This window comes from Cyprinus carpio, chromosome A18, assembly GCF_018340385.1.
Source record: "Cyprinus carpio isolate SPL01 chromosome A18, ASM1834038v1, whole genome shotgun sequence".
NCBI lineage: Eukaryota > Metazoa > Chordata > Actinopteri > Cypriniformes > Cyprinidae > Cyprinus > Cyprinus carpio.
Genome location: NC_056589.1, coordinates 6,936,787 through 6,949,345, shown reverse-complemented (window position 1 = coordinate 6,949,345; position 12,559 = coordinate 6,936,787). Strand labels below are relative to the sequence as shown.

At 36.7% G+C, this 12,559-nt stretch overlaps 1 protein-coding gene across 5 annotated transcripts in view; it reads left to right on the top strand.

The window, feature by feature from the left end:
- Positions 1-12,559, top strand: part of LOC109110339 (nectin-1-like) — a 210,045-nt gene that overhangs the window by 83,978 nt on the left and 113,508 nt on the right. The window contains exon 6 of one of the 5 annotated variants that reach the window (XM_042774920.1): positions 9,968-11,422. The exons of the other annotated variants lie outside the window; for them this stretch is intronic. Coding sequence (XP_042630854.1) covers positions 9,968-10,473 — 506 coding nt within the window. The 3' untranslated portion in view covers positions 10,474-11,422. Of the gene's footprint in view, positions 1-9,967; positions 11,423-12,559 lie in introns of those variants that run through there. 5 annotated transcript variants of the gene reach the window in all.

Here is a 12,559-nt window from a genome sequence, read left to right as displayed (position 1 = left end):
CAACATTTGATTGGACAAAATCTGCATAGTACATGAGTGCACACATGTATATATATATATATATATTATATATATATATATATATATATATATATATATATATATATATATATATATATATATATATATATATATATATATGCGTGTATAGGTGTGTATATATATATATATATATATATATATATATATATATATATATATATATATATATATATATATATAATATACACAAACACACATTAAAAACTTTCAGAAGTTAACTAAAAAATATTGTATGATAACATTTAATCATTTCAATCTACTAACAGTTCTAATGTTCCATAAATAAATTTTCATCAAGAAATACATATGTATGTATATATATATATATTTCCATATCATTCTATCTTGTCACACTGTAAAAAGAACAGTGGATTATTGGAGTATGCTTTCAGAAAACATTATTTTATTAATAAAATACTATTTCAGTCTTTCTACTTCAACACTTCACATGTAATTAAATGTGTTTTCTTAGTAATTGTTTATGAAATTTACTAGCAATTTTTGAGTGAAGAGTATTTCAAACTAAATCCTACACCAAATTTTTTGATTTCTCCCAATTAATTTTTATGCGTGTCCGATTCATCCCCCTCTTTCTCTTACCGCCTCTGCTACATCACAGGCAGTTCAGGAAGGGCTGAAGACAGCCACAATGCATTTCTACGATTTATGATGCCCCATCCCCTCCTACCACGGAAGCCTTTTCCTGCTCTATGTGGGAGGAGATTTGCTGTCTGTGATGGAGTAGTCACATTGCAGGACACACAGCCAGTGCAGAGTTTTCTCTGGCAGTGATCAGCTCCATGCATTTCCCCCCGTTGTCACACTGTCTGTTAGTGTTGGGATCATCAGTCCTGGGAGGGTGAGTAAGTGGGGCAGACAGTAACCCAGGGTCAGAGCCTCGGCAGTGAGACTCTCATTAGATAGAGCTTACCAAATTATCAGGGAAAACAACAGAGGGAAGGCTACCATACTACATACTACACTGTAAAAATTATTTAGTTGGAGTTTATTTGACAAGAAAATACTAGGGATGCACCAATTTTTTATTTTTTTAAATTATTTTATTTGCTTATTTGCTTGTAATAATAAATAAATAATAAAATAATTTTGGGCAACTTTGTAATTTAACAAAAAAAAAAAAAAAAAAATTTTTTATATATATATATATATATATATATATATATATAATATATATATATATATATATTTTTTTTTTTTTTTTTTTTTTTTTTAATTACAAAGAAAATGATTAAAATGACAATTATTAAAGTGAAAAAATAAATAAAATGAATGAGAAAATAATGAGAAAACCTTGAGTGAACTTCCCCTTTAAACATGCACGCACATGCAGACACACACACACCAAAAAAATCTTACAGTAAGTGCATAACTATCAGTGTGACAAACTGAGGGACAAGTCAAAATAATGTTCTTTGGTAATTGGCAGGATATCACAAAAAAATGTCAAAAGAGCTTAACTTGTATTGAACCAAGAATATTCTTTTAAGCCATATTGTTTGGCTAAAGTGGAAAGCTGTGTAAGGAAGAAAGGAACGGAATGATAGCATGCTAGTAAGAGGATGGAGGGAAAGTGAGAGAGAAGGAGCCTTTTGTGTGGTGTTCTGGAGAGAAAGTTTGCTTGTTGAGTTTAGCCTGCTGATGAGGATTTATCTTTTGTGGCAGCATTACATTTCCATGACTTCACAACTGTGGGCAAATCCAGTTGGGAGAGTAACAAGCAATTTCTGTTGTCTCTCTCTCTCATTCACTCTCTCACTGTCTCTCACTTGAATTACTGAGTAAACACATCCTCCCCAACTCTCTTTGTAGGTCATTCTCTTTTTCCTATTCCCCTTTTTTTTTCTTTTTTTTTGCCTCATTCACTATATTCTGCTCACATCTCTTGCTGCACAATTTCCCTTTTTCTTTATATTCGCTTTTCATCTAGTCTCCATGCCTCTGCTGGACATTTATTCTGGTGTGTAGAAATATCCGAGCATGATGGTGATGGAGGTTACGAATGTGAATGGCCTCCTGCTCTGTGATGCTGCTGGTATAAACACGCTCTTACACATTAAACAGCAGCAAACCTTTAACCAGCAATCACATAGTAAGATCTAGAACAGGCGAGATCTAGATTCATTCTAAAATGTAGTTTGTTGGTTGGTTTATTTATTTGTTTTATGGGATTAAATAATTATTGTATAGTCACTAAATATTTAGAGCCATGTTTTGGCAAAATCGAAATTTGAAAATTAATTACAAAAAAAAAGTGTTTATTAGCAATGCATTATTCCATTCATTCATTAAAGAGAGAGGAAAACACACACACACTCACACACACACGTTATATAAGAATAATTAATTGACTATTATTTATTGATTAAATATTTAGAGTCAAATTTCAACAACTTTCAGCACTTTCAAAATATAATGAGATTTATAGCAATTCATTAGTGTATTTTATCAACAGTCCTGATATTCCAGAAATAAAATTCATTACTTGAGCTCTGTCTAAACATAGACAGAAAAGACCACGGTAGTCATATTTTCCAATCATTTTTACATTTGTTTCAGCAACAGCACATGTTCCAAACTCGGTCACATGATTCAAAATCACATAATTAAATTTTCTCTCAAGCAGCATAAGGGCTTGGTGGTATGGAGGTATATATTGTTACCGCGGTATAAAACATCAACTGTAACAGATTTATTTATTTATTTTTATTCTGTGTATACTGTGACATGTAAATACGTAGGCTGCCATTTGTCAAAGAAACATTAAGAAAGAGTACTAGCAAAACAGTAGGATCCACAAAGGATTCAATTTTCAAAATGGTTGTTAATAACGTGATAATGTCAGAACAAAGTTGCAGCAGTCAACAGCGAGAGCAGTGCAGCACCCGGACAGTTTAGAGGAGCGCACAGCCTCACAGTGGAATTAAGCTTATTTGACTACAACAGTTCATATACCAATGTCATAACGAATAGAAATAGCCTTAAATTATGTATAGCTATCAGCATCTTTTCACCTCTTATGAATACAGTTAATTTTTACACACATCATCGTAGACGCGCAAGCGGTTGCCGTGGTAATGAACAACCTGCTTTTTGAAACAAATGCACATAATCCTGTATCTGAGGCAAAATGACTAAATATTGAGAATGCAACAGCGCGTCATATTTTTCTAAATCGGACAGTGATTGGAACAAACTGATAACAACCTCTTGGCGCTCAAATTAACGATAATTTTTTTAACGATGCAGAAGACGTGCACATATCTTTTGTAATTCAGTGTATTTATAGATGGTGTTTCGTGAATACAGTACATGTTCTTTATAAATGTCTGTTCAAGTCAGTGTGGTTCTTAGTGTGGAAGCTTAGTGTTTCTTTATTTATTTGCTTTCATTCGCAGGTCGCGTAGAAGAACATATGTTAGACCGTGTTTCTCTGCTAGTAATTGTCACAACAAATTCTACACATTCATGTAGACATGCTGGTATGGCAGAAAATTAATGTAAATTAATGTAAACACTAGTTAGAAATAAATTAAAAAAAAAACATGTTGTCACAGCATTTCAAAGCCAGTTAATGATTAGCCAAACAGAAAATCATTTGGAAGACTGCAACGCTGCGTGTCACACATTAGAAATCCACATGCTTTGATTGAATTGCGGTTTTTCATGCTTCTTCGACCAGTTAATCTCAACAGGGGTCTGTTTGTCCACAGCAACTCAAGGTTACGGCAGCATCTGCATATTCCCAGAGGCTTGTTAATAGGCGGTTTCTTTTGTCAGCTTTAATGGTATCAGGGCAGTTGGAGACACACTGCGAGTGAGGTTTTATCTATCTTCTGGCAGGTGTAGCCGTTGGCGACGTGGCATTGAAGTCTGAGATCCCCCACCACCCCTCTTGCAACCACACTACGTGTCTGTCACCTCACTCCGCTTCCCTGCCATCCGATGAAGAAAAGCAGCCTGAGACGGCTGAATTATTAGTGTTGTGATAATATGATTACTCCTGTGTGATTAACAACAGGCCCACACACAGTGTATGTAGAAGATGTACATGTAGTTCCTGAGGTAATGAATGGCACCTAAGTAGCATAGCTGTTTTTGTTTGTTTGTTTGTTTTAAGCTACAGCTTGCTATCTTAATGCTAACTGTATTAATAGAGTTAGCATTGAGCTTCCATAGTTCAGCTGAAATAAAATGATTTGTCAAGGATGGGCAGTAAGTGGGTTTTTGAGAAAGTTAAAGACAGACATGGATAATCAGAGACTTGAAGTGGGGTGTGGGAACATCTTTTATTTCCCATAATCCCTAAGTACTTTGGATGTAAGGCGAATACTGTTATTGATTCGCTTTGCAAATCAAGTATTCAAGGGCTTCATCTATCGTCTCCATACCTTTGATTATCTAAGAGCACTTGTGAGCCTGATGGAATCTTTTTAAAAATCTTTTTTTAAGGATCTGTAGCATACAGCTAGGACTAAATGAACACCTTAAAGGGATAGTTCACCCAAAAATACAATGGAAGTCATTGGGGAAATTTTCAGTTTTGCGTGAACTATCCCTTTAAGGAAAATGTGCTTGATTGCAAAAAAAAAAAAAAAAAAAAAAACTCTACCCTAATATAATTTTTTATTATTATTATTTTTTTTATTTAATTTTTTTTACATTGATAGAGCAACAGAAAAGAAATCTTAAATGCAGCTTGTTTTGTATCAAAGTCGTATAAATGTATAACAAAATCAGAATCGGAATCAGAATTAGCTTTATTCGAATTTTTTTTTTTTTTTTTTTTTTTAAAGGTGCTCCTGGTACATACACACATACATGCATACATACACATCTGACATGAGAACAGAATAAAAATAAAATAAAATTAGTAAGACTTAGCAATAAATAATGTGTGTGAATCTGGAACAGTAGATTGATTTAAGTACAGATTTGTGCAATTTTACTCTATATAGAACTATATAAATAAAGAGATATGCATATGTATTTACATAATACTTGAGAAATGCAATCATTAAAGATGTAGAATGATTTATGGAAATTAATTACAGAACATAGGTAATGATTCAAATGTTAGCTGTTTAAGTTGGAGATGGCATGGGGGAAAAAACTGTTTTTATGCCTAGATGTTCTAATGCACAGAGATCTGTAGCGTCTGCCTGAGGGGAGAAGTGCAAACAGGTTGTGTCCGGGGTGAGAGGGGTCTTTGATGATGTTACCTGCCCGTTTCTTGATCTTGAACAGTCCGTTGCAGTCTTCTTAAATCTGATTTGCTGGCTGACCCAAACCAGACAGTTATAGAAGAATATATAATAATGTAGTTTTTAAGAGAAAATAATGTAGTTTTTTTAAAAAATAATAAATTAAATCAACTAAGTAACTTTCTAACTTTAAAAAAAAAAAATGACAACACAAAAACGTTTATTAAAATTAAAATTAAAATGGAAAAATATAAACAGATAAAAACTATTCAAAGTTTGATTATAAAGTTTAATAAAAATTATAAATCTCAATGTATCATCTCAATGATACTAAAATAACTCTGGTCTGGATGATAAAACTAGTCTGACATAATGTATGTAACATGCATTGGTTTTCATTTTAATGAAATGTTGCATCAATAATGATTTAGTCTGCCACATTTTCCATATGTATTTTTATGTTTTCACAAAAACCCCACTTCAGTGGCAAATATTTATAGGCTTCATAAGGGGCATCCAGTTTGCTGTATTTTTTCCATGGGGGTCATTTTGCAGTTTTAATGCTTCTGTCTAGTTGTGGCTAGTTATGGTGTCATAAATATAGTAGCAGTATAAACACACGCCTTAAGCAGGGAAAAAAAAAAATGAGGGGCACAAAATGAGTTTACCAATTAGAGTGATGGAGCGAGAGCTGAGGAGATACTGACAGAAAGGTGCACTGAAGGAAAGAGGAACGAATTAGAGGAAGAAGACTGGTCCTTTCAACTCTTCCAGTCCTGTGGATTTCTCTCTCTCAGAATAATCAAGCCCCCAGTTCGTCTAATCCCATTAAAGGCCAGATTAATACTTGAGAGCTGATAGCTGAGAGAGTGGCCGCACCACCGGCAGCCAAACCACAGTGTGGACACTCTCTGACTAAACCTAAAATAGAATGGCTGAATGGTGAATAGTGGTTGAATGGCTTTAGCAGTGGAGTGTCACAGTAATTAAACTTGAGAGAAAGACTTCAGAAGTCAAATTGTTCCCTTGACCCCCCAATATGAGAAACAGCAGCCTGTTGGCCTTAACATTTGGCATGGACATTAATGAGAGGTGTTGGAATTTGAATTTGAAATAATGGTTCAAACAGGAAATGAGATTGTTTAAAAGCTCATTATATTATTAGACCTTTTTTTAACCAGGAAAGAAACATTGAGAAAAAATAAATAAATAAATAAAATATTTTACAGGAGTGTCCTGACTGAGATAGGTGGTTAATTAAGCTACACACAAAAGTTTAAAAATGAACTACAACAGTAAATATGTTTAGGGCAGCTTATTCCAGCCAAGATTTGCTGTCATAATGGCAAATTACAAAAGTAGCAAAATCATTGGTTCATGTTGTCCAGAAGTACTGTGGTGGTAAATCCTCCACACTCTAGGGGGCGATAGAGTTAGCTTAAAATGGCCATGCCTTTAAACTAACGCGTTGCTATACAGCGAGGTATAAACAAAGAGTTTACGGACTGTAAACTTCCCACGGCTGTCTTCAGACTGTTCCTATGATGACAGTAGTTCACTTGACAAAGAAAACTCTTTATAGAAGCAGAATATGTATGCGAAAACTCGCTATAGCACCATTTGCAGCAAAGAAGTTGGTGTAGAATCAATTTTCTCTCAGGAACTGCTAGTAAATTCCACAAATAATTACAGTCACGGCAAATAACACTTTTAATTACATGTGGAATTAAGTAGAAAGACATTTTACATTTTCATGTAAAATGTACTTCTATAATATGTTTTATTTACAAACTTTGAAAAATCATAATCGTACTATTTCGAAACAATAATACATGAAAGTCAGTTTTTGTAGCTAGAAAAGGTTTCATTTGTGCACTTTGTGTATCTTCTAAAAGTATGCTATGCCTTTTCCCTTCCCTATTAGCATTTAACTTTATATTCGTAGATTAAAGGACTAGATGGATTGAACCCCTAGAGGTTTTTGCCTTTTATGACCGTAATCCTTTACAAGCTGTCTGAGTGTGTCAATGAGAAATATCTGACCATCACCGCGCATGTGGTGGGTACTAGACTGTGCTCTGCCAGGTCTAGAATGGAAGCTCATTAAGTAGCTGGAATATGTCAAATGCAGCTCACCCTGACCGCCTTATTACTGCCTACATTCAATAAGTCACTGTCGCATAAGGCAGTCAGAAACCTTCACAATGCAGCCGCTGACCTTTTTAACCGGCATATTCTATTAGCACATGCAAATGGCATAGACTTCAGACTGGAAATATGATGCATGGTGTCTAGCGTCTGCTGTTTCTTTGTTGTCAGGGGTTGTATTGTGCTGCTAACTATGCACAATTGTTTGGTTAACACAATGTGTGAGACACATTTCTAGGCTGTTTGGAGGAGCTCATACAAGATATTGTTGGATGTCTTCGTTTCATACCTTGTGGCAATCAGAGCCAATCAAACATTCTGATTTGGGGTGGGATTTTGAATGTGAAGACCAACAAAATATATTGTAAAACGCATAGTTTGTTGCTCTGTCGCATTGTACCTAATTTTAGAGTTAAGTGTTTTTGAATCCCTTGGTTATGTTTTATATTTGAGTGTTGGTAGGTTTTTGCACTGACCTCTTGTAGTGCTTGGAGCGGTTTGGTTATGTTTACAAGGAGCGCCGCACAAAGAAAAGTCTTTAGAAACCGCATGTAAGCTGTTAATCCAGCAATTGTGAATGATCCAATGCTGAAAAAAGTTGCATGTCTTGCTATTGTGTATGTGTGTGAGAGTGTGTGAATTACTTCTTCAACTCTAATTGCTGTTTGCAAATCTCAATGCTGTGGGTACTTTTAAGAAATGGTTTACTGACTTTTTGCATGGGCTTATTACATGCCGTGTCACTTGTTTTCTGTTAGATGCATGTCTTTTGTGTGCTCCGAAAACAAAGCCACAAGTAGTGTGTCAGCTGTAACCATGTACAGAAGACTTGCAGGGGATTCATGTTCCAGCATGACTGTAAAAACCACATCATTCATCAGAAAGACTCTATGAACTTTTGAAAGCAGTAGTGCTTTCACCTGCAGCTTTATATGTTCTTTAATTCATTGAGTAAAAAGAAAGAAATGTATTTCATGAATGGTTTAACAGAATAAAAGTGTGTGCTTTAAAAAATGTATTCCATAAAGCCATCAAGGTCTAGAGCTTCAAATGCAAGCCACCTGTACGTATGTTGAATCATAATTTTTTGAGGTTGTTCAGATTTAAAGAGCTTACTGGTCTATTGTTAAAAGTGTATTGGTGCTGATAGTTAATTTTAATGCAAGCTTTAACTCCAGACAGTGCTGCAGTGAATAACTTAAATGATCAAGGGCGCCTATGCACTAGAGTTTACGCTTTGTCAGAGAATGCTTTGAATCATTGGTTTCCAAAAAATTTCCAAAACTAAAGCAACCAAAAATTGTAACATTTACTACAACACCACTGAAACTCAAGTGGTGGGTCTAATAATCACCTATTAATATTTAACTCATTCTCTTTCCCATTCTTGAGCGTAACTATTAGGACACTAAACCAGACCAGGCTTAAGCCTAGTCCCAGACTAAAATTAATGTCTGGGCTGTTTTAACTGAAAGAAACTTACACTGACTGATCTTAAAATATGTTGGTGCCATTGTTTTGTCTCAAGATGCACACAAGTAATGTTATTTCCTAAAGGCACATTTATAAAAGATACTTAAATTTCCTAATTGAACTATGGTTTAATCCTGGTTTAACCTAAGCCCTGTTTGTGAAACCAGGCCTAAAGGAATACCCCGGTAGCTATATTGAACTTGGAAGACCATTGATAAATCTTTGTTGTCAATACTCAATTTGTTTTTCTTGTCATTTAATTATATATTGTAGTATAATTTGGTCTTTATGATATATGTTGAATCTGTCTTAATCTATAAGGCAAGCAATTGAAAGCAATGGATTTCCAAGTTCATTGATATAGTGTTGCCTAGGGCAGGGATCTCCAACCCTGCTCCTGGAGAGCTACCATCCTGCAGACTTCAGTTCCAACCCTGCTCCAGCTGAAATCTGCAGGACAGTAGCTCTTTAGGAGCAGGGTTGGAGACCCCAGGCCTAGGGATACCTTAAGAGTCATAATAGTGAATTACTTGACCCTGCTTAAGTTTTTTTGGTGCCTTAGGAGTGAGAATGGGTTGCAATATTGCGTAAATTTGGTTAATCGAATTGAATCTTTTAATTGGTAGCTTCTATGGTTAAAATTCTAACTTTTGCACCTATAACAATGCAATGTGATGCAACCAATGTGCATAACATGATAGGTGAGTATTAGAAATTGGTCCCAGTGCACACTACATAAAACATTACGTCCTTGCTTTATTGTACAGGAGCCCTAAATTTCAAGACTTCTGTTCATTCTCTTTGCATACAAAATGGTTTGAGTGCTTGTTCTTATGTTCCATAAAATGCATGATGTGACTAAAATTTCAGCTCTTGCTTTTCTATATGAAGCCGTCGTAATGGATTGGTTTTGTGGGAGTGGGTGGTTGTGGGTATGGGGCGGGGGTTCCTTCCTTTCTTCCCTTTTGTTTCTCCTTCCCTATGTTCCTTTCCTCATCAAAAATGAGCACCTGCACAAATGCACTTCCTTCCCACCAGAGCACTGACACACTCTCCCCTTCCATCTGTGTTTTCCTACCCAGAATTCCCTAACTCCTCGCCTTTTGATGGCCGTGAGATCCCACAGGAGGTGCATAGTTACGGAGCTGCCATCGGCGGTGCGGTCGGTGGAGTGGCCCTGCTGGTGGCTGCCATCGCCCTGCTTGTCTTCTTCCTGCGGCGGCGTCAGCGCACCTTTAAGGGTGACTACAGCACCAAAAAACATGTGTTCGGGAATGGATACAGCAAGGCAGGTGGCATGGCTGCCCATCCTCCGATGCCCAAGAACCTGCAGTACCCAGACGACTCGGACGATGAAAAGAAACCGGCTCAAATTAGCGGGCCTGGCGGTTTCGAGAGCGGCGATCAGGATTTCGACGGCAACTCTGAGGATCTGAAGAGACCCTATTTCACCGTAGACGAAGGTGAAAGTCGCGATTACGATGAACGGACTCTCGCCTTCCAGTATGACCCCGAGCCCGAGATCACCGATGACATGGTATCCCAAACCGATGGCTCTGTTATTTCAAAGAAAGAGTGGTATGTGTAGAGTGGCATGAAACGTCAATGAAAAAAGATCGACCTTTTGCCCTCTCCTGCATCCAACCACACCCATCCACCTCCATCACTAGAACCCTCCCTCCATGTGTTCATCCCTATCTGCACATCCCACCCCTGACCCAGTAACCTTCGCCCCCATCAGAGTCCATCGAAATAAACAGCTGTAGAAAAAGCATCAACACATCAACATCAACATGCTTTTAGATGAAAGAGCTACAACAGCAAGAGGTTTTCTCAGTGACTGATGCCAATCGACATCCAGTAAGGCTGGACAGGCAGGTAGCTTGAAAATATTACGGTGTATTATCATTTTTGTCTCATTTTGTTGTTATTAAAAATGTATTACATGTATAAAAAGAGACTGTAAGTGTTTCGGAAAGGGGTATATTGCTGATCATGTTGTGAAAGTCTTACACTGGATGTATGATTATTTTTTTTATTGATTGTCTTGTTTTGTTTTGTTTTTTTCTATCTCATTAGCATATTACCATTACTTTTACATTAATCATAGTTTTGTTCATTTTATATAGTCTTGTTTTTATATGGAGTGTTGGTTACCAGAAAATGTGGAACTAAATAGTAGAATAATTATTCCTGCCCGTACATGTGCCGTTATGAGGTCAAAGGTTGCATTAACACTATTGTGTTTAATGGAAACATCATAATCCTGTGGTTCTTGATACAAACGCCACTCCCAACTTCCTAAAGGACCAGAATGTAGATCCAGGGGTCCGAAAATGTGGCATTGCCTTGAAGCTTACGATCCAATGGAACAAAAAAGCATGTGGGTTCTGACTGCTCTCCAAAAACAGTATTTATTTTAAGACCCAGCTCTGCTGAGAGCTGAGGAACACATCTGCAGCATTAGTCATATACACACTGCAGTCAAGCATGCAGAACAGTGGCCTAGACAGATATACTGCACCCACCCACCCGCCTCTCAATCTCCATGCCAGTCTCAGTCAGTCTTTATCCATAGATCCACCTCGGATGTGCCATCACGTGTAGTGTTTTCATAACAATACTTTCCAAAATCCATTTCCTCTGAAACTCTTTAGACGAAAAAGGATAATCCTGTATAATGTGGTGTTGTTATAAAGACAGGTTGTTTGTTATTTAGAGTTGGTGATGTGGAGTGGTCAAAATGTTTTCAGGATCTTGTAAATGTGAACAGGTTCAACGGTAATGTTTAGTTCTACAGGAAATTAAAGCACAGGTGTGTAGCGCTTGTGTCAACCAGCATTTAGAGCCTTTTGATGGAAGTAGTTTTTCCAGAAGTAAAGGTAGTGGTAAAAGCATGGGTCATGGGAATGAAACTACAGAAAAGTCTCGAGCCAAAGGGAAATCGGAGGTAAACATGGCAGCAACTGGGCTTCACAGACAGGCTTGTTATGTACTGTTGGATCTTTGAAACCACAGGATCTGCTGCAAAGCCAGGATTCCTTTCCAAATCCTTCCTGATCCTCTATAAGGAGCAGATCTGTTGGCTACAAATTAGTATCTATATAAATAAACAAAATGGATACTCATCAAAATCCTGACATACCTGTTCAGCTGCAAAATGTATGAGCATTCAGGCCTTTTTTAATGCATGTGTGTCTTGTTTATTCGCTCCTTGATTGGTTCAGCTTTTCTTGCACTTTTAACATCAGGGTTTGGTGTTTGTGAATGGGTGAGCAGTTTTCCACTAAATGATTTTTCTGTCAGAGACAAATAACCACCCTGTGTCCATACCTCTTCCTAGAAAAAAAAAAAAAAAAAAAATGCTTTAGTAGATTTTACCATGGCTTGGTCCATGAAATATTTAATTCCCTTGCCTGCCATAAACAGGGCTCTGTACAAGACGAGAGATTAGGATGCTGAACGTCTGTAATAACATCGACAATCTAGGAGGACCTGAGAACACGGGGAAACTCCAGAAGAGGTTGCTCACTCCGTCGTGGAATCTGGTGGCTTTTTTGCATTTTCTCTGAGGGGAAAATCTGCAGAAGGGAATTAAAAATGATAACATGCATCAAAGCTGAGAGATCCAAGCTCCATTTGGTAGATGAAGCCATTATTAAAAGAACCCACAT